Source organism: Hemicordylus capensis, chromosome 2, assembly GCF_027244095.1.
Source record: "Hemicordylus capensis ecotype Gifberg chromosome 2, rHemCap1.1.pri, whole genome shotgun sequence".
Classification (NCBI taxonomy): Eukaryota; Metazoa; Chordata; class Lepidosauria; order Squamata; family Cordylidae; genus Hemicordylus; species Hemicordylus capensis.
The window spans coordinates 266270468-266292417 of record NC_069658.1 but is presented as its reverse complement, the minus strand read 5'-3'; the positions used below and the strand labels follow the sequence as shown (position 1 = coordinate 266292417).

At 46.6% G+C, this 21950-nt stretch overlaps 1 protein-coding gene and 1 long non-coding RNA gene across 3 annotated transcripts in view; one reads left to right on the top strand and one right to left on the bottom strand.

The window, feature by feature from the left end:
* The window catches only part of IHO1 (interactor of HORMAD1 1), an 86993-nt gene extending 77804 nt beyond the window's left edge, over positions 1-9189 (top strand). The window contains exon 8 of the mRNA XM_053301515.1: positions 8884-9189. Coding sequence (XP_053157490.1) covers positions 8884-8907 — 24 coding nt within the window. The 3' untranslated portion in view covers positions 8908-9189. The remainder of the gene's footprint in view (positions 1-8883) is intronic.
* LOC128347215 (uncharacterized) overlaps positions 1-21950 on the bottom strand; it is a 61451-nt gene that overhangs the window by 12297 nt on the left and 27204 nt on the right. The window contains exons 1-2 of one of the 2 annotated variants that reach the window (XR_008317446.1): positions 4538-4619; positions 3699-3806 (exon numbers count right to left, since the gene is read on the bottom strand). This is a non-coding gene — a long non-coding RNA (uncharacterized LOC128347215). Of the gene's footprint in view, positions 1-3698; positions 3807-4537; positions 4620-21950 lie in introns of those variants that run through there. The other variant, XR_008317445.1, reaches the window with a different exon arrangement.

Sequence of the window (21950 nt, the reverse complement as noted above, 5' to 3'; positions counted from 1 at the left end):
AAGGATCTCTCCAAACTGGGTGAATGGGCGACAAAATGGCAAATGTGGTTCAATGTTGGCAAGTGTAAAGTGATGCACATTGGGACGAAGAACCCCAACTTCAAGTATATGCTGATGGGATCTGAACTGTTGGTGACTGGACCAGGAGAGGGATCTTGGGGTCATGGTGGACAGCTAGTTGAAAGTGTCAACTCAATGTGTGGCAGCTGTGAAAAAGGCCAATTCCATGCTAGGGATCATTAGGAAGGGGATTGAAAATAAAATGGCGAATATTATAATGCCCTTATACAAAATGATGGTGCGGCCACACCTGGAGTACTGCGTACAATTCTAGTCACATCTAAAAAAGGACGTAGAACTGGGAAAGGTGCAGAAGAGGGCAACCAAGATGATCAGGGGCCTAGAGCACCTTTCTTATGAGGCAAGGCTACAACACCTGGGGCTTTTTAGTTTAGAAAAAAGATGACTGCGGGGAGACATGATAGAGCTCTATAAAATCATGCATGGTGTGGAGAAAGTGGACAGTGAGAAATTCTTATCCCTCTCCCATAACACTAGAACCAGGGGTCATCCCATGAAATTGATTGCCAGGAAATCTAGGACCCACAAACAGAAGTACTTTTTAGCACAACGCATAATCAACTCGTGGAATTCCCTGCCCCAAGATGTGGTGACAGCCAACAACCTGGAAGGCTTTAAGAGGGGTTTGGATAACTTCATGGAGGAGAGGTCTATCAATGGCTACTAGTTGGAGGGCTGTGGGCCACCTCCAGCCTCCAAGGCAGGATGCCTCTGAGTACCAGTTGCGGGAGAGTAACAGCAGGAGAGGGGGCAGGGCATGCCCTCGATTCTTGCCTGTAGGCTTCCAGCGGCATCTGGTGGGCCACTGTGTGAAGCAGGATGCTGGACTAGATAGGCCTTGGGCCTGATCCAGCAGGGCTGTTCTTATGTTCTTAACAGCTGGGACTGGTTACAGGTAACGCAGCTAGAGAGGCCTTGGGACTGACCCAGCAAGGCTTTTCTTATGTTGTTATGTCTATGTGAGTGTTGAGCCTGTGCGATCTTCTGAGCGGTCCCAAGCTTCAATGCACCAGTAACTAGAAACAGTCCTCAGGTGAGTGTTCTTGTTTTTATACCAATCTACATTTTTCTACTCTGTGTTTTTCCAGTGGATTGGAAACAATTATTAGACTATTATTAGAAGAAGGCTAATGTGGGCTGCAGGGGCGTACCAAGGTTGGAGTGGACTCGGAGATGAGATTTTAAAATGGGCCCCCCCACTGCCTTCCTCTCCTTCTCCTGCCTCCATGTCTCTGCCAACTATCCCAACTACACTTGCAAGGTGTAAATAGCAGCAGAGCCAACTAATACAACAGTATCAATGAAGAACTTTAATAATTGCACATATCCCAACTACAGTTACAAGGAGAAAGGAGGTAGTGAGTAAATTCCATATGTAAGAAGTAAACATGCACAGAATTGAGCTTTGCAAGATGCTGGGAATTATAACCAAAGCAAGTCAAATCTGATAATGCCTGAACTGTCACTTTGCTGTATTTTGGGTTAAACAGGCACAAGACTGGAGTCTGCAGCTTAAGATAAACTTTGCAAGAGATTGTCAGGAACAGAAACGAAGGATTCGTTTTTATATTTACAAGCACATATCTTGATAAGTGCTGATATAATACTGGCCCCAACTCCAGTATTGTCCCCAACCCACAGAAAAAGCAAAGTGTAAGCAGTCTTCTCCAACTCTCTTAAACACTTCTGTCCATTCTTTCTTGCTGCCCCCTTAAGTTGCTCTGGAAAAAAGTTTCTTAATGTCAGCCTTCTCAGCCTTCAAACTCAAGCTCAAAAGTCCACATCTTCCGTGAAGCCCCTGAGACTCTTAGTCCTCATCTCCCAATGGAAAAACACCATCCCAACGACATATAATTCATATGCTCACACAGTCATCCTGTATCAGTCTTGTGACTAACCCCTCCTCCTTGCTAAATGTAGATTGTTACCTCCTTGGGAAAGATGTGATTTATTTATTTATAGCATTTAAATACCCCTAATAAAACATGTCTTTAGGTAGTTTGCAAAATAATTTACATGACCCGATGGTGCAACTCTACTCAGCAAAGCACCATGCACACTGGTGGCACTGAAACACAAGTAGCACCAAAGAGAGAGGGAACACTCCCTCCAGACCTGCACTGTAAGCAAACATTTCATATATGGCAGCAGGCAGCTAGCCTGGGCCAGCTCTTATATATTTGGCTCAGCCTGTCGCAATGTGAGTGGAAATCAACAAGAACCTATAGGAATGCTGCGGCAGTGACACAAGTTCGAACTGTGAATGAAACACATCAGCTTGAATCACTTCGAGTTAATGGTGACTTCTGAACTGGTGCCCATCAAATTATCTGGGGTTGGCTTTATTATGGTAATGTCTCCCTCTCTCCAGGAAGAAAGCCACCTTGATTCAGCCAGGTGCCAATAGCAATAAGCAGAAGGAAACATCAACAGCGAGAAGTGTCTAGTTTGTCCCTCCCCATCTCTCCCTCCCTGAGGGAGCAGTTGCAAAGGAGGGACACAGAGAGCCCAGGCAGAAAGGCAGGGAAAACCCCGATTTAGAACAAACACACACAGATCAAAAAGGAAGGAGAGAAACAGGGAAAGCAGGGAAGGGAAAGGGAATGCAATGCAGCAACAATAGGAGGAGGGGAAGAGGCAAGAGCGGCTCCAAAGCGGTGGATTCTACCCCAGCTATCGGAGAGCAACCGAGGGCAGGCCGTTGCTATTGTCTCTGGAGCTTTTTCTCAATGATCCCACTACTCCTTGTCTCCTTCATGCAAGTCTTGTTGGTTGTTGCTGTTTTTTGCCACCGCCCATCGCTGCTGCCTAGCTTCCTTTCCACCTGCCTGCTATACTCCTGCGGCTCACAGCACACCAGGCAGGCAGGCAGGCTGCTGCTGACCTGCCCACGCCCAGGCGGAAGAGAGAAGGTGCGCAGGCTCAGCTGGTCTTGCCTTTTGAAGGCAGGGGAAAGGCACCCCCCCCATCACTGTGTGTGCTGCACCCAGGCGGCGCCGGCCATTGTGTGGCCCGCAGGCAGCTGCAATCATCAGGGTGGACAGGCGCTGCCGGGTGAGGGCATGCCTTGCCTGCACCCTGGGAGACGAGACTGTCCTTGGGGGGCCCTTGGAGGCAGCCGGGCTGGGAGACAACTGTCTCCTCTTGTCTAACATACGGTACGCCCATGGTGTGCTGAGCCTCCTCCATCAGACGCATGAAGTATTATCCACAACTGGCAGTTACATTTAGACTGCCAGTAAGATTTATATTTAGGTGTATATAGAGAGGTATAAATTCCTGGTATCTTCCAGGAATTCTGAGTGGCATATATGGTCCCCGCATTTATCCTGTGCAGTAGGTTTGGCTGAGAAAGAGTGATTAACCCAAGGCCACCCAGTGAGTTTCATGGCTGAGTGGGGATTTCAACTTGGGTCTCCCAAGTTCTCATCTGACACTGTTAACCCCGCCCCACACTGGCTCTCAGTGTGACAATTTAAAGACAATGCACTGTGAAGCTTAGCATGGGTGCAGATCCCAACCCATTGAGCATTTAAGGAGTTCCCCCTCCCAAACCAAATATATTGGAGGTGGAAAGAGACAGCAGGACGAGTACAGGTAAACATGCCGAACTTAACTGAGAGGCTAAGAACTGAATCCTCCAACACAGGACACGGTGGATGCTCTTGCCTTATCCTGGGCATTCCTATAGGTCATCGTATCATTGCAACGCCAGATGGAAGTATCTGTGGTAGGAGACAGCATTGATGTATTATGCAGCCTGCTACTGCTTAATTTAGTTTATCTCAGCCCCCTGGAAGATGCAGCCGAGAAAATTATTGTTATTAATCCTGCCTCTGGTATTTATAGGAGAAGGATCACATCAGTTTTGTTCCTTCTGTAATCCTGTAATGTTCATGGTTCGTTTGGCAAACATGACAAGCTGACATTTCCAATCAGTGCGTCAACATTCCCTGGGGAGGCAGCGCTCCTTGGGAAGTGACAGCAGCACAAATGACTAAGGAAGTCTTCACGGTCCTCCTGTGGGCAATGGATGGTTCTGGTGTGATTGCCGTCATGTGCACATGGCTATTCGCTCCTTATCCCACCATCCCATATGGAACCATCATTATGAGAACCTAAGAAAAGCCCTGCTGGGTCACACTGAAGGCACTGCATCTGTAGAGCCCAGCACCCTGCCTCAGGATCAGGACACAGAAGTCACTCACCACCCACACAAGCGCGTGCACACACACACACATCAACACACACCTGATATTAAGATGAAACCAGAGGGGGGAATTCAGTCTCTCAAGGCTTTTTGTTGCTGACTTGAAAGTCACTATTCTTCAGCAAGGAAATTTCAAAGGGAAACTACAGCCTTCCACCACCCCCATCTTCCTAGTGGTGCGCAAAGCACACCACTTTCCCCTCCCACCCAAGCTCTTCTCCCACTATGGTGGCGTGCAAAGCATACCGCTCTTCCATTCCCTCTACTCTGGCCTGGCTCTCTTCCCCCACGTGCAGCTGGTACTTCCGGCCGATGAGGGCAACGGGGTGGCAGGGAGGAATACTGTCACCCCGAGGGGCTTCAAAACAACGGAGTGCTGGCAGGAGAAATAATAATAATAAATAATAATTCGATTTCTATACCACCCTTCCAAAAATGGCTCAGGGCGGTTTACAAAGAGAAATAACAAATAAGATGGCTCCCTGTCCCCAAAGGGCTCACATTCTAAAAAGAAACATAAGACACACACCAGCAACAGTCACTAGAAGTTCTGTGCTGGGGGTGGATAGGGCCAGTTACTCTCCCCCTGCTAAATAAAGAGAATCACCACGGTAAAAGGTGCCTCTTTGCCCAGTTAGCAGGGGTACTGCCCAGGTAGCAGGGAAATGTGGCGGGAGGGGTGAGTGCACCCCCCCCCTTAAGGGAACACCCCTGCCACCGCCGAAACGTGGCAGAGCTGTTTCGGGGTCAAGCCTAATTTGCATAGGCTTGAATGAAGACAATGGGTTCCTGTCAATTAACCTTGTAAAGTGACTTATCTGAGCTAGGAAAACTTTACTATCACCAATAACTGCAGTTGTGCATTGTCACTGTGGTTATCTTGTATACACAGAATTATGACAAATTGTACCTTCATGGTCATTTAGTCTGAAAGTTCACAGCAGTTTTTCATGAAACTCCCAGACAAAACCACAAACGATAGAAACTTGCCATTTTCACAGGTAGGTTCCAGACTTTGCCCAGATTACCAAATAATAAATACATTCAAAAATACCAGAAAATTTCATTAAGGTCCCCAAAAATGTGGAAAAACACTCTCATTGGAAAAGCATGGGGTTAGGGTGGTTTGAACAAACTGGCAATTATCTCAGATACTTTTAGACACAGAAAGTCCAGATTTTGTGGTACAGAAGGCATGCTTGCAGCTGCAAGTTGTTTTAGGAGTGTATACTACATTGAAACACTGGCTGGGTTGCAGGGGGCATGGGGAGCCCAGCCAGCCAGCGTTTCAATGAAACAGGGAAAGGAGCTTCCATGTACTTGTGATAATGCTCTACAGAAGAAATGGTAGCCTAGTTCACACAATCATTCAGATCTAGGCTTAATGTGGGTTACCAACATTAGTTTGATTGTGTGAACCCATGCCAAGATGGGAATCTCCGACTGACCTTGGCTGACAGGGGAAACTTTGCAAGGGCTGACTGGCCACGTCCCCGGTACTGGCCACATCCTCTGAGTCTAGCATCAGATGCAGGGAGTGTGGGTTGGGGATGTGCTTTGCATGTGCAATTAAATATCAAAATGGGGAGGGGAGCTGCTGGCAGGACTTTGTCCTCCGGCTGCTGAAGAGTTCCTTACGCCCCTGCTCTGTCCAGATGTTGCAGCTGGCACTCCATGAAAAGCACTCCTACTCTGTGCCACAGAGGCCACCTGGGCCTCTACTGGCAAAACTGGGTCCAGGAGAATCAACAGCCTGCAAAGCTAGTCCCTTATGAGGAGTGCACCCTTGTTCAGAATAGGCTGAACACCGTGAGACCTGGTTTTGGAGGGTGCGCGGGGAGAGCGGCCTAAGCCCGCTCTCCCTGCACATGAGCAGGAAGGAAGCCCTGGGCGGCCGGATCGTCTGCCCACACGATTGCCGTCTCCGTGACGGAGCTGGCGGGGGCTGGGGAGCTTGGGGGCCATGTGGCCCCCGGAAGCTACAGTATGCCCTGCACGAGTGCACAGGGCATATTGGGGAGACCCCCAGAGCCAACTTTTCGCCTCCTCTCTGGGGGTCTACTCATGAGTAACGGCGGCGCGGAGCTGTGCCGTGGCTACTCACGATCTTTAAAACCAGGTTTGTGGAGCACTCGCTCCATAAATCTGGTTTTAGGGCAGGGGTAGTTAGGCGGATTACCCGCCTAGGAACCACCGGGCTCACAGCCGAGCCCGGTGGTTCACATGATGGGGCGAAATCGGGCTAGCCTCCGCTAGCCCGATTTCGCCCCATCGTGTGAATAGCCTCTGAGCCGGGTGGTCTCAGTGAGTGGTGAGACCCAGTTTCTGCAGCAGAACGGGGAGAGCGGGCTAAGCCCACTCTCCCTGCTCACGATCAGAGCGGGAGCCCTGGGCGGCCAGATAGGACGCCCACACGATTGCTCCACACGGAGCCGGCGGGGGCTGTGGAGCTCGGGTGCTGCGTGGCCCCCGGAAGCTCCAGTATGCCCTGCGCAAGTGCACAGGGCATACTGGGGAAACTCCCGGAGCCGAGAGGCAGCTTTTTGCCTCCCCTCTGGGGGTCTACTAGCAGAGCTGCGCCACGGCTACTCATGATTGGGAAGCCCGGGTTTGCAGAGCGCCTGCTCCGCAAACCCGGGTTTAGGGGAGAGCTACAAAAGCGGGCCAGCCGCTTGTAAGCCACTGGCCTTGCCTGCGAGCCCGGTAGTTTACACAAGCAGCTAAAATCGGGCTAGGCTCTCCTAGCCCGATTTTTGCTGCTCGTGAGAATAGCCCCTTTTTGTCTCTTAGCAGACAAACCAGCTACCTGTAAAACCTCCATCTTGTTGGATCAAGCCTTTGTTTATCAGCCCTCATTCAGCCCCTCCCTGATTCCAAATACCAATTCAGCACTTAGCATTATTCATTCCCATGGCTTTTGGTGCCCCTGCAGGAGGGTTTATATCCCCCACCCAAAAATCCCAGCTCGAAAAACATTAGGCTGGCCCTTCTGCTTCATTTTATAACTTAATGCTTGGTCCCCAAAGCACAGTTTGCCCATTTTGCATGGCACATTCTTGTTGCTTTTACCTGTCATGCTGCTCATTTCCTTGTAGGATTAGTAGAATAATGAGAGGGAAAACAAGAGGATTAGGGGTAAGAATCTGCGAAATTGCTTAAAAACCCCAATCTCTCCATACTGATTCTAGTAATAACAACAAAGAGTCTTGTGGCACTTTGAATTTATGGTAGCCTACAGTCCACTTTATCAGATGAATCAGATTCCGCTTTGCAGTCTGGGGGTGCTCTCAGGTCCAGCTTCGTCAGAAGAAGCCCAAATGGCTTCTGTGGCCAGCGGTGGCCCAAGGTACTGTGGTGCCTGAGCCAGGTCAACAAATTCTGCCTTGCCCCCTTGGTGGGGGCCAGCCCCCTTTCAACACTAGCCCTTGCAAAGGGATTTGTCAGCTGGGCAATATACAATCAAATCAGATAAATAAATACAGTGGCATGGGAAAGAGGGTGAGGAGGAGAGAAAATTGTCAGCAGCCTCCTCTCCTCAGGCTTCTTGCTAGCTTTGCAAGGAGTGTGAGGAGAGGAGGGCAGCCTTCTCTCTTCTCCCCACACTTCTCGCAAAAGTTAGGCTAGACCCAAAGAGCTACACTGATGGCGGCAGGAAGGGGCATTTTGCCTCCCAACTGGTGCCCCAATAATCTACCACCTGAGGCAACTGTCTCACCTTGCCTCATGAACTGGCTGCCCTTGTCTGTGGCACAAAGTAGCCCTGCTTGTGACAAAGTTTCCAAGGTGCCACAAGACCCTTTATTGTTTTTGCTGCTAAAGACAACACAACTACCCCTCTGCCAGCTGATGCCAGTTGTGTTCTACTTGTAATGATTCGCTGGATATGAGAGACACTCCAGAAGGCTTGGCATATGGAGCTGTTTCTGCATCAGGTGAGCTGGGTCATCTTTGGCCTAACATTAGCTGATTTTCATATTTCCAGCATTAATTTTTGCCTCCAGACAATCTCCAAAACAAAATGCATGCCACTCAAGCATCACACCCTCCAACATTTCACAGGGGAAAACAGGGACACTTGCAAACTGGAAATTCACCTATTTTCACACCACGGATCACTGCTCTCCCACACACAATTACGTGCATTGCTGAAGGCTCTTCTCTCTGCCTGCTGTTCATTTACTCTGAAATAGTCTGTTCTGCACAGATTCTTTCTGTCTCTGGATCGACAATCATCCTATCTATCTGGTAAACAGGGAGACTTGAAGGTAAAGTTAGTGGCTGGACAGAAAAAGGAATGATTGCAACCCCTCGTGTTCTTGTTCTTCAAAGGAGCTGACAGGATTTTTGTGTGTTCTTCCGGATTTTATTTTCCAAATTGTTCCATTTTATTTTCCATTAGTAGCAATAATTATTTTAAGAATGCATGAGACTGCTGCATATTGAGTTAGACCTTTGGGCCATCTAGCTCAGGGTGTCCTACATTGTCTGGCAGCAGGGTTCAGATAATGAACCTTCACAGCTCTGCCTGGAGATGCCAGAGATTGAACCTGGTACTTTCTGTTCTACTAATGCGCTCTCCTATTGCATTACAGCTCTTCCCTGATCCGCGGTGGTAATGGAAAAGAAGAAGCAAAGTTCTATGTATCTAGCAGGAGTGTAGCAAGGTTGGAGTGGGCCCTGGGATAAAAAGTGAAGATGGGCTCCCCACTAGGGGTGTGTGTGTGCGGTGGCGGCAATGACGAAGCTGTCACCCAGGCGGTGCCGCCCTCCCTTGGGGGCTCAAGGACATTTGTCTCCCTCTTGTTCAATTGTAGCTATGCCCCTGGTATCTATGTATGCTGCACTTCACAGACTTTCTAAGCTTGTGAAGGGAAGGATGAATAATGAATGTAATACATATTAAACAATAAAACAGATTTTGGCCTTTCAACAGCCCTGTGAGTGCTCTCCATAGCCCCCTACCTCTGGCCAGAATAAATGACTGAAAACACGCAAATGGATGTGCATATTGAGTTAATGTGTGTACTTGGTGACCAAATTTCCCATTTTTGGTGCAGAATTTTAGTTTACACTGGTTTAGGTCTGGATTTTTAAAACTGTCTTACATGATTGTCAAAAAAAAATCTTATTTTACAGGATTTTCATTAATTCCTAAATCTTTTAGGAATTGGCAATTACTTTAAGGAATTGGTTTTAGTACAAACCAAATTTGGTTTGTACCAACTTTTAGTTGGAACAAACCCCTGCATTTGTACCAAACACAGCGCTTTGGTACAAACTGGACTTGATTGCTTCAAGATGTTGCCTCTCCATAGAGCAAAAATTACAGCTCTTTTCTAGATGAATTTTTGATCTAGCAGCTCTGTAGTTCTGCAGAAAACTGGGTTAATCTTTTGTGGACTGTAACAGCTGGGAAAAGGCAAATGGGAGAGAGCTAGAACTGCTCCTTGATATAGAAGCTTGATGTATTTGATCACAAATAAAAGACCTGCAGACATTATTGTGCTCATGGATGCCCTACCTAAGCACAGCATCCACAAGAATGTGCCTGTAAGCCCCACCCAAGTGCTGTCATGCTTTAAAACCCCGCCTCCTGCTATGATTAGAATGCATCTCAGTGTTCTAATTATGGGAAGATTATCATCCCAGGGTTCTGATCATTTCCCATGAATACAATGATAGTCTCTTCACACAAACACTGTAATCATGGCCAGTAGGAGGGGTTACTGTGTTACTGTGCCTCACAATGGGGGCAGGGCTTGCCAATGTGCTCTTGGAGATGCTGTAGCTTTGGACAGCATCCCTATTTTCATAATATTTGAACTGTATATACATGTGATCATGATCTACAGAAGAAACAGTAGCCTGGTTCACACAATCATTCAAATCTAGGTTTAATGTGGGTTACCAACATTAGTATAATTGTGTGAATGCATACTAAGATGGGAATCTCCAACTGATCTTGGGTCATAAACCAACTTGACGTAGGTTCACACAACCATGCTAATGTTGGTAACCCACATTAAGCCTAGATTTGAATGACTGTATGAACCAGGCCTGTGATTGTTGTGCTCTGGGATCATATGGGGAAAAGAATTTATACCTGTGCAATGACCATGTGTAAGAATTCAAATGGAAGGAGAATTCATGTGTAAATATATGCTTGTCTGTACATGTTAAATATAACCAGATGTACTCCACTGGTCTTTCTCAAGTTGGCTGGGGGGGATTTATAATTAACCATATCCAAAGGAGACGCTGTCTCTGCGGCTACCCACACGACAAGCCACTGCCTACATTTACTTTTCTGTTATGACCAGTCCTGGAAAGGCTGAGCAGGAACTGGTTTCTGAATACCAGTTGCTAGAGAGCCGTGGTGGGAGCAGGGCATGCTTTAATCTCTTGCTCATGGGCTTCCCAGAGACATCTGGAGGGCCACTGTGAGAAACAAGATGCTGGAATAGATAGGCCTTGTGCCTGATCCATGAGGGCTTTTCTTATGACTAGAAGTCTCTCTGATGTCTATAAGAGAGGGACAGGAGCCTGTCTGCCTTTGTCTCTCATCACTCTACTTTGGCACCCTCAGCCGCCTTTCCTTTATCTTTCTTAAAAGAGGGGGATTCTCCCCTCCTCCCACATTTTTCACAGTTTGTCCTCCCAGTAAAATGTCATGAGTATTTTTTTGTTAAGAAACGCAAAAACACTTCCAATCACAGTCAGCAAAAGGACATACAAAACTAAAATGAATCTTGCTTTTGATTCCACTAAAAACCCTGCAAGTTGTTCTAGTAAGCACTATTCAGCCTACTTTCTAAGGTTGTGCGTTTTGTTTGTTTTTCTGTTTTGTTTTTGGCCCGAATCCAAAACACCCCCGTTTTGTTCTTTGTTTGAAATCAGCCAATCCGAAACACCCCAATTTTGTTCTTTGTTCGAAATTGCAAAATCCAAATCCGAAACATTTTGGATTTTGAAAAATGGCCCCGGGGAAAAACTAGTGGGTGGGGGTGGTAGTGCCCAATGGGTGGAAACTACCACCCAAATTTCAGAGGAATTGGGCAAAGGGCTGGTTTTTGGTGAATTTTTGAAGTATAGGATTTTTCCCATAGGGAAGAATGGAGGTTTCAGCAAAAGTATAGCTTCATGTTGGGGGGGGAAAGGGGTGGCCCAAAGCAGAGTAGGGTGGGTGGTAGTGCCCAGTGGGGGCAAGAAAGCTGCCAGAATTATTTCAAAGGAATTGGACAGAGGGCTGATTTTTAAAGATGTAATGAAGTTTGCGCGTCTGTAAAGTTCTTCCCCATAGGGAATGATGGACCATAATTCCTGCCCCATAACTGCACTTGGGAGGCACCAGGGTGGCCCAGAGCGAGTGGTGGTGTAGAGCACATAGGGTGCCAACCACCCCCATGGGTTGCTAACCCATGGGGTACTGGGTTCTGTTGTTTCTGAGATGTTTGAGTGTAGATTCAGATTCTCTGGTAGCATATGAGAGTGGATTCATGGTTTGTCACTGAAAATCTCATATGCTACCAGAGAATATATACTCAGAACACCTCAGAAACAACATAACCAAGCACCCCATGGGTTAGCAACCCATGGGGGTGGTTGGCACCCTGTGTGCACTACACCACCACTCACTCCCGGCTACCCCAGTGCCCCCCAGGTGGAGTTATGGGTCTTCTGAAACCTCCATTATTCCCGGGGGGGGGGGAACCTTAAAGAAGCGTAAACTTCAACAGTTCCTAAGAAATCAGCCTTTTGCCCTATTCCTTTGGAATAGGGCAAGTGGCAGGCACCCCTTGAAGCATTGCCACCCAACCCACTGTTTTGCCCCTCAGGCCCCCTTTCTGCCCCAAATCTGCCCCAAAGACACGTCAACTTCAGAAATTCTTTAAAAACCAGCCCTTTTCTCAATTCCTTTGGAATCTGGGTGGCAGCAGGCACCCATTGGGGCACTACCACTTGAACCACTCTTCTGCCCCCAAAGCCCCCTTTCTGCCCCGAATCCACCCCAAATGACATCAACATCACACATTAACAGCAGAGCTTTGGGAAAAAATCAGGCAGGTTTCCAAAGCTCATGCACATCCACATCCCTCCCACCCAAAATGCAGTTGATCTACACACAACAGTGTGAAACAACAACAATGAAATGCACACTTCCCCACTGAGCAATAAGGGTAAATGCACACTGCCCCACTAGCCAATGAGGGTGAATTCTACCCTTAAATTTGCTTAAAAGGAATAAGGAGGCAATTGCCAGCAGATCAGTCCATGCTTTTGCTGGCCAGTCTGTGGGCTGGAAATTCAAACAGATGTCAAAACTAAAAATGGAGACTGAAGGAGAAAGACTTTTTGCGATTGCAAAATGGAGTTCCAAAACAGCCAAAACAATCAAACATTTTGTATCCGAAACAGGGATGTTTTGTTTTGGCTACAAAATTTTCTGTTTTGAGCATTGGGTGTTTTGTTTTGCCTTCAAAACAGCCGAAACGGCCTGTTTTGTGCACAAAACGTTTTGTATCCGAAACGAAACGCACATCCCTACTACTTTCCTTTCACTGTCTCTACATCTGGACTAAATTTGGTGCAAATTGAGGTGCACAAGTTAGATCTCTTGTGCCTCAAATGTTCATGTGTCTGCCATCTTGGTTTGGGGTGGATGTCATCATTACAAACTGGACCATTGAGCTGTCCCTGTGTGTCCCTAAAGCTGTACCCGATTTGGTTCATATTGGTCCAGGCGTTGCGAAGTTGGTGGGGGACACACAGACACACACACAGAATGCTGGGTGATCTCAAGTCTACTGGAAAGTAGGCTAAGAATGGACTAGGAAGGTAATCTTAAACCAGTTGCCATGGATGTAAGCTGTCACTGTGCTTTTCTTGCATACATTCAAACATTGCAGAGAAGTGTTGCAGACTGGACCCTTTGAATTTCATGGCCTTTGGATCATTACCATTTGCTTTAATCTGTACCCACATGTCTATGGGTATTTATATGGATACCTGCCCACCAAATATCTTCATGAACTTGACTGAAAGGGGCTCTAGCTCAGAGGTTCTCCACCTTAGATTCCCAGATGTTATTGGACTACAACTCCCATCATGGCCCATGTCTGGTTGAGAACCCCTGCTCTAATACATTAAAATTTATGCTACAATAAATCTGTTGGCCTTTAATGCGAGAGCCAGCATGGTGTAGTGGTTAGAGTGCTGGACTAGGATCGGGGAGACCCTAGTTCAAATCCCCATTCAGCCATGATACTAGCTGGGTGACTCTGGGCCAGTCACTTCTCTCTCAGCCTAACCTACTTCACAGGGTTGTTGTGAAAGAGAAACTCAAGTATGTAGTACACCGCTCTGGGCTCCTTGGAGGAAGAGCGGAATATAAATGTAATAATAATAATAATAATGCATTTGTTTTGTGGCGCAGCAGGGAAATGCTTGACTAACAAGCAGAAGGTTACTGGTTTGAATCCCCGCTGGTACTATATCAGGCAGCAGTAATATAGGAAGATGCTGAAAGGCATCATCTCATACTGCGCGGGAGGAGGCAATGGTAAATCCCTCCTACCAAAGGGCTCTGTATTCTACCACAGGGCTCTTTGGGCGCCAGGAGTCGAAACTGACTTGACAGCACACTTTACCCTTTGCTGCAACAAACTAAGGTGGGGTGTCAAACTGTGGCCTTCCTGTAGATGTTGGCCTACAACTCGATTTCGACTCCTGGTGACCACTGTAGTTGTCTTTGGTAGAATACAGGAGGGGTTTGCCATTGCCTCCTTCCACGCAGTATGAGATGATGCTGTTCAGCATCTTCCTGTATCGCTGCTGCCCGATATAGGAGTTTCCCATAGTCTGGAAAGCATACCAGCAGAGATTCGAACTGGCAACCTTCTGCTTGTTAGTCAAGCATTTCCCCACTGCGCCACTAAAGGTGTTCACAAGCTTAGTATATATAAAATAAAACCATCAACCAAAAGAGCACAGGGAACCAACAAAATGTGGGCAAAAACACTTCCACTATCCACTAACCTCACTGAGCCCTAAGTTAAGAATCCTTGATGAACACCTTTAGCAACTCTGGCTGGTTCCTTCTCTCGTCCTGTTCACAGTACAGGCCTGGCCAGCCGGGTTCTGCCATGATTTCAGCTCTTGCTACAGCCACAGCAGCATCGCTTGTCTCAGCCTGGGCTAGCAATTCTTCCGCTCTGACTGGCCTCAGCTCCTCCACTTGGACTCATTCCCTTCAGCTTTCTGAGTTCTGATCTCCAACTACACACTCCTGACTTCTTCCTGGACTCTCCAACTCTGACTTCTTCTGACTGATTCACCAACTTCAACTCTTGGACTCTCTTCAACTCTGACGAAAGCAGCCTCCTATATATACACAAACTGTCCCAACAGTTCTTTTCAAACAATCCAATCTGTATAACACAAAGTTCCCTCCATTTTCCAAAAATTCTCTTCCCTCCAAAACCAAATTGTCACTGACATTCTAAATGTGAAGCTAAAATACAGCAGGCCCCAACTCTTGACCCTGCCAGCATTCTTTGCAACATAGGGACTTGCAAGCATATTAACACAGAAATCCTATTTACAATAAAGAAGGAGTTTGTGCATATTAATACCATTTACAATTCATTTACAATTCACAAGGGCTTATTTACAAAAACCAAGAGATCTAGGCCCATTCCTCCACATAGGCCAACAACAGCTGGAAAGCCATAGTTTGGCACTCCTTTGGCATACCTTTGGTCATGGTGGGTGTGCTTTTCCAGGTAAAGGTAAAGTGTGCCATTAAGTTGATTTCAACTCCTGGCGCCCAAAGAGCTCTGTGGTTTTCTTTTGGTAGAATACAGGAGGGGTTCACCATTGCCTCCTTCCACGCAGTATGAGATGATGCCTTTCGGCATCTTCCTGTATCGCTGCTGCCTGATATAGGTGCTTCCCATAGTCTGGGGGGGGGTGTAAATACCAGCCACAGAGGATCCAATCTGGATTGCGGGTTTGCTGGGCCCCAGAGTGGAGAAGGGGGGCTTTATTAAAGCCCTCCCCCACCATTCTGGGGCTCAGTTCAGATCTGGCCCTTAAATCCGCTTTCAAACTGAGACCAACCCCCCCCCCATAGATGATAGTGAAGAATAAGATCGGGGATGATATTCTGCACTGTTGCTAGCCCACAGCTAGGGCCAGCCAGTTAATTACAACTTCCTAGACGAGAAAGCTTTGGCTTTCAAGTTCCACATTCCAGCTGTACCACACTGCCATCTTGCGGATATTGCACGTAACCACTCAATCAAAGGGACACAACACCATCAAGTGTTGTTGGGGGAGGGGGGAGAGAAACAGTGGTGTCCTATTTTCCACCCATTGGCTACAACATGTGAATCCAGAGGAATAAATTAGGACAGTCAATGTTTCTTCAAGGGCTCCTCCTAGTCCCCTTACAAAACATTCTCCTTTGCACCATGGTCAGTTTAGCTCATGTGAACTCATAACTCATGTGCTTGGTTATGCAGGGGCTCCCAACCTGTGGCACTCCAGATGTTGCTGAACTACAACTCCCATTGTGCTCAGCTACAATTTATTGCAGCTGGGGATGATGGGAGTTGTCTATCAGCAACATCTGGGGTACCACAGGTTGAGAGCCCCTGGTCTCTCATATATACTGGGGTAAGGGTTCCCAACCCTGAGTCCCCAGATCTTGTGACATGGCCATTGCAACATCATGATGGGAGTTCTAGTCCAGCATCTGGGGATCCAAGGTTGGGAACCCCTGTTCTGTACCCAGCAGCTATGCCACTAGGAGTTGTGAATATAGATTAAAATTGTTATTGATAGGTAAGTGAGGTATGGATAGGAAAACTCCATTAATAATGAACAGTGGGGGTGAGAGAGAAAGCCAGAGGGAGGAACCCGATCTATCTATCTATCTATCTATCTATCGTTAAATTTATACCTCGCCTTTCATTAAGAAAATCCCAAGGTGGCTCATAATAAAATTTAAAAACAAGATTATAAAAAAGTCACATTAAAAAAAATATAAATACACACACACACACACCTGATTTTTTAAAAAAAAAATTAAAAAGCAAATAAATACATAAATAAATAATCGAATAAATAAATAAATCGAATGAATGAATAAAAACAATACAAAATACCCTATATGCAGGGACCTGGTATGAGGCAGAGTCCCCATTTTTTACATTGGCCTCTGTTGCTGTGCCTTCAACAACTGTTTGATGTCCAGACTTTAGCAGCTGACAATATAAAGCTCTATGCCGTAAAAGGCTGATTTCTGCAGATTGGCTGTTTAAAGGCATGGGCCCAAGCCATGCTATTTTTTTCTGGTCAGTTGGCAAGCCTATCAAATGGCAGCAGGGAGGAGAGGCACAAGGTTAATTCTGTGCACACAGAGACATGGCAACCCCATGCAGTCGTCCCTCTTGGAGGCAGCCTGCCCTCCCCTCCACATGCTGGAGACAGGAATGGGCCGATTTTGCCCCACCGTGGCAATTTGCCAACGCGAAGCACTGTCCTTCCCATGGGAGGAACTGTTCTCTTTCCAGCCTCAACAACTCAGGCTGGAAGCCTCTGTACCTGCACCTGGCCATGCATTCCATTGAACACACTGAGCTGTAAAAGTATTAAGCATCAACAGACATAATTAGGTAATGAAGTGAGTAATTAATTGGATAATTGAATGGATTGTGACCACTTGACTGCATATGCTCTAACTGTCTCTGCTTACCAGGACAATCCTTGTTCCGGGTAAATAAATAACTATCCCTTATTGGTACATAGGAAGCAGCCGTATACTGAGTCAGATCATTGGTCTATCTAGCTCAGTATTGTCTTCACAGACTGGCAGCGGCTTCTCCAAGGTTGCAGGCAGGAATCTCTTTCAGCCCTATCTTGGAGAAGCCAGGGAGGGAACTTGGAACCTTCTGCTCTTCCTAGAGCAGCACCATCCCCTGAGGGGAATACCTTGCAGTGCTCACACATCAAGTCTCCCATTTGAATGCAACCAGGGCAGACCCTGCTTAGCTATGGGGACAAGTCATGCTTACTACCGCAAGACCAGCTCTCCTCTCTGTTTGCTTATTAGAACGAGAATGGATCCACAACAAAATGTTGCAGAATAAGCCTGGTGTGCAAGTGTTACCTGAGCCTGTGGCTGAGCACAGTGAAAACAAAAGTTAGTAACAAAGACAGAAGTGCATGCTCTAACTCGAGTCTTATTTCATATGCAATTCCCACCCACCCCCACTCCCGTTTTCTGGGTGTTGTGCAGGAGGGGCACTGGTGCTCAGTCCCAGTCTTTTTCAATGTCTTTCCCTCTCAGAAACACAAACCTGTGAAATCGCTGGTGAGAAAACAAATTTTTCTCCCCGAGAAGCAGAAGGCCTTGTGACTGTTCTGAGGGAGCATTCTTCAAGCTGATAAAGTTCTCCCTCTTTTTGTTCGAGGCCTCTTCCCCACCTCCTTTCGAAGAGTTCTATTACTTCTCCACACGCTTATCTGCTAACCATCTGAGCTCAGGGACACTCCATCCCATTGACTAACAGGGGGGCAGTTGCAGTGAGCTAGCCCCCTTAGGTTCCCCCCCCCTTACAGGTTCCTTGTAGGCGGGGGGGGGAGGATATATGCGGGCCACCCTGAGTCTGCCATGCTGGTATCCCCCACTTGCCCACAGCCGCTCTGTTTCTCCGTCCAGAAGAGGGTCAAATTTCAGCATTTTCAGAAAAAGTATCTAGATACTTATACTGCATCTTTCCAACATATAAGAATCCATTGAGTTGGCTGCAAATCATGATAAAACCAAACCATGTATACCATTTTTAAAAACAACAACCCAAAACAAAAGCTTTCAAAACACTAAAGAGCAGCAACCAGCAAACGAAGCCCATGCAGGCCACATTCTCAGGTCACTGGTGGAGGCCGTTTGCGTGGCCAGCTGAGTGGCAGGTGCTGGGTGGCCCACCACTGCTCTGAACCGTGGGAGGAGAGGCAAGCATCTACTCATTTACAACGAGGCTTCCCTCCACCACCAGCCGGCGGCACCCGCTCTGGCCACCACTGCTCTAAGTCTAAGAGACACTCTAAGCCAGGGGTTTCCTGCTTTGGGTCCCCAGATGCTCTTGGACTGCTACTCCCAAAGGCCGTTGCAGCTGTGGATTATGGGAGTTGGGACTACAACAGCATCTGGGGATCCAAGGTGGGGAACCTGTGTGCCTGAGTAGCATCATTTTTACTTATCACTGGGAGGGAAGAAATCAGTCAGATTTTCCAGGGCAGTGAATACCATAGCATAGGTGCTACCACCAAGAAGGCTCTGTTCCATGCCATACCTCAGACATTGTCCAAACTCTGCCTTTGAGGATTTCAAGTGCTAATTTTGTTAGTGCAAGGTTTTATCTACCTCACCAGTCTCCAGAAGTTAAATGTCTGAGAGGCTAAAGGACACATCTCGTCTCCTAGCACACATCCATGCAAATGCATGTGGATGGCCATTAAGGCACCGAGATGTGCACAACCTATCATTTCACACACTTCCGCTCCCACATTTTTTGAGTTGTCCATGTTTTCTTAGAGAAATGTGTGGATTTGCTTAAAATTTAGTTTCTATATACTGGAACTTAAAATGGCCACCACACCACAGCAGGTTCCTCAGCACGGCTCTCAGGCTTCCCTGCATGGTCCTTTGCAAACATCATTTTAACAGCCTTAAAAGAAATCTATAGTTGTTAAGAGCCATTCCCAGGTCTCTTTGATGTTCCAGTGCATATGCTTTTCTTTTCCTCTTGTATGTGAGCAAGATAAATTAATAGAGTATTGTAGCTGAAAGTGAAACAACCAAACAACATCATTTCAGTTTGCAAAAAAGATTGTTTTCATTCTCCCCACCCACACTGCCAGCTGTTACAGAGACAATGGTCAATTTCTTATTTGAATAGCTCAAAGGCTATAATTTACACCAAACCTCCTATGTACAGCTGGTTACAGTGACTACAAGTTTGCATGTCGATTTCCCTCACACAATGGATCATTCCTAATTGGACTAGTTAGAGGACAAAGGTTTGCAATTCTTATCAAGTGTCTTATTTATAGAGAGATTGAGACAATATGCCAGAGAACTGGAAGCAATATAGAGGTCTGCTTGATTTTTTAAAATAAAAAATAAGCAATATAGAAGTTTGTGGTCAAGAGGAAAAGTGGGGAGAGGGGCGACTCTATCCTTTTCCTGCACTCAAAACTGACCCACCACATGCTTCAACACCTGCATGGAAAAAACATATAGGATCTCTGTATATTTCCCCCTATAGGGAGAAAAGTAGTTCAGATAAGGTAGCTTTGACTGGACAAACAGTGGCGGTGGTGGGGGGTGGGGGAGTTAAGCAGCTTTCCCAGTGGAGTTTCCTTCACAAAAACTAGAAGCCTCCGATGATGCTTTTCAGTTGCTTTTTAAAATTGGGAGGCTATTCCCAGCTGGAGCCTTGTCTGTTTGGGCTCCTTTTGAAGTCTGAATTATCACAAAGGAGTATCCATTATGTCCTAAGTGTGAATGTAAGGGGCATTCATTTTGTATGGGTCTGTGGTGCCCTGGGGCAGCCCCTTAAATGAAGAGGGATCTGAACGCTGAGGGCATGGAGCAGGAACAGCTGCAGTGCTGGCCTCTGGCACTTCCCTGCTGTGTGAAGCAGAGCTGGAAATGGTACCTCCTCCCTTTCCTCCCCTCTCTCTTTTTTCCTATTAAAATCATGCCCCACAGTTCCTTCCTTCTTTCCTACCTCTCCCGTTCCTCTTTTCTGTTTGGAATAAAAATGCTGCTGTTCATCTTGACACGGCTCAACAATGTTTGTAATTTCAGTCTTTCTCAAGTTGGGAATCAAATTGCAAACTTATCGATCCATTTTGAGTCTTGTTAATTACGTCGCCTGCTGAACTGCCTTTCTACTCGCCCCTCAAATAAATACCTTGAAACTAGTCTTTGTGGTGCATGCAGAGGAGTGGTTTGAATGAACCATCCTCCCATGCAATTAGGGACAGGTGCTTTGGTACACCAGGAGAGGGGAAAGGAAATGTGTGCTCATGATGCACACACACCCTTAGTGCATGTGCTCAAGCCAGTAGATGCAGCATCATCCAAACTGGCCCAGTCATGATCATTGTGTGTTGCTGAGTGATGCAGGTGAGAATGAGCACTTCATGGCAATTTGAGAAGGCGTTGAATCTTGAAGAAATGACCCAGTGCATAGTGGAAAGAGTGGTAGACCAGGTAGGGTTGCCAACAGTCTCTTATCAGCAGCGACATCCCTTATTTCAGCCCAAAATTGCCTGTCCCTTACATTATGCCATTTGTCCTTTTTTTTGGCTAATGGGGAGACCTATGTCTCAGATCAAACCAGTTACTTTCACTAACAACATCATAACTAACGAGCTCCAACTCCTTTCCCTTCTCCCTACCTGCCAGAATACTCTGTGGTGCTGGTGGGCTGCAGCCTGCAGGCGGAGGGTTGCCAAGAGCCCCACTATTTATTTATTTATTTATTTATTTGACATGCTTCTATACTGCCCAAAACTCACATCTCTGGGCAGTTTACAAACAAACAAACAAACAAACAAACAAACAAAAAGCTAAAACATTCGTTAAAATAAATGACAAAAAACCCAACTTAAAACAGCAGTTAAAACAAAATAAACATAGTAGAAGTTAAAACATTACAACAATTTAAATTTTTAAAACAACATTTTAAAACGATGCTAAAACTGTTAAAACAATATTTAATAAAAAGCCTGGGTGAATAAGTGCATCTTTAAAGACTTTTTAAAAGTTGTCAGAGATGGGGAGGCTCTTATTTGATCAGGGAGCACATTCCAAAGCTCTGGGGCAACAGCGGAGAAGGCCCATCCCTGAGAAGTCACCCAGATGAGCAACTGCAGATGAGCAACCAAATGAGCAACTGCAACTGCAGAAGGACCTCTCCTGATGATCTCAATGGGTGGTGGGGTTCATAACGAAGAAGACATTCTCTTAAATACCCGGGGCCCAAGCCGTTTAGGGCTTTATAGGTTATAAACAACACACTGTATTTTGCCCAGAAACTTATCAGCAGCTAGTGTAGATCTTTCAATACAGGAGTAATATGGTCTCTCCGATATGACTCAGAGACCAACCTGGCTGCTGCATTCTGAACCCGCTGTAGTTTCCAGACTATACACAAGGGCAGCCCCACATAGAGCATGTTACAGTAATCCATTCTGGAGGTTACCAGCATATATACCACTGTTCTGAGGTCATTCATCTCAAGAAACAGACACAGCTAGCATATCAGCCAAAGCTGATAGAAGGCATTTCTGGCCACCGTCTCAACCTGGGAGAGCTTCGGATCCAGAAGCACTCCCAGACTGCGTACCTGTTCCTTCCGGGGAAGTGTGAACCCATCCAGAACAGACAGATCAAACTCATCTCCCGAGTTTCAACCCCACACAATGAGTACCTCTGCCTTGTCTGGATTCAGTCTCAGTTTGTTATCCCTCATCCAGCCCATTACTGACTCCAGACAGGCATTTTGGGAGGTTATGCCCCCTCCCAATGATGTTGATATGGAGAAGTAGATTTGGTTGTCATCAGCATACTGATAGCACCTTG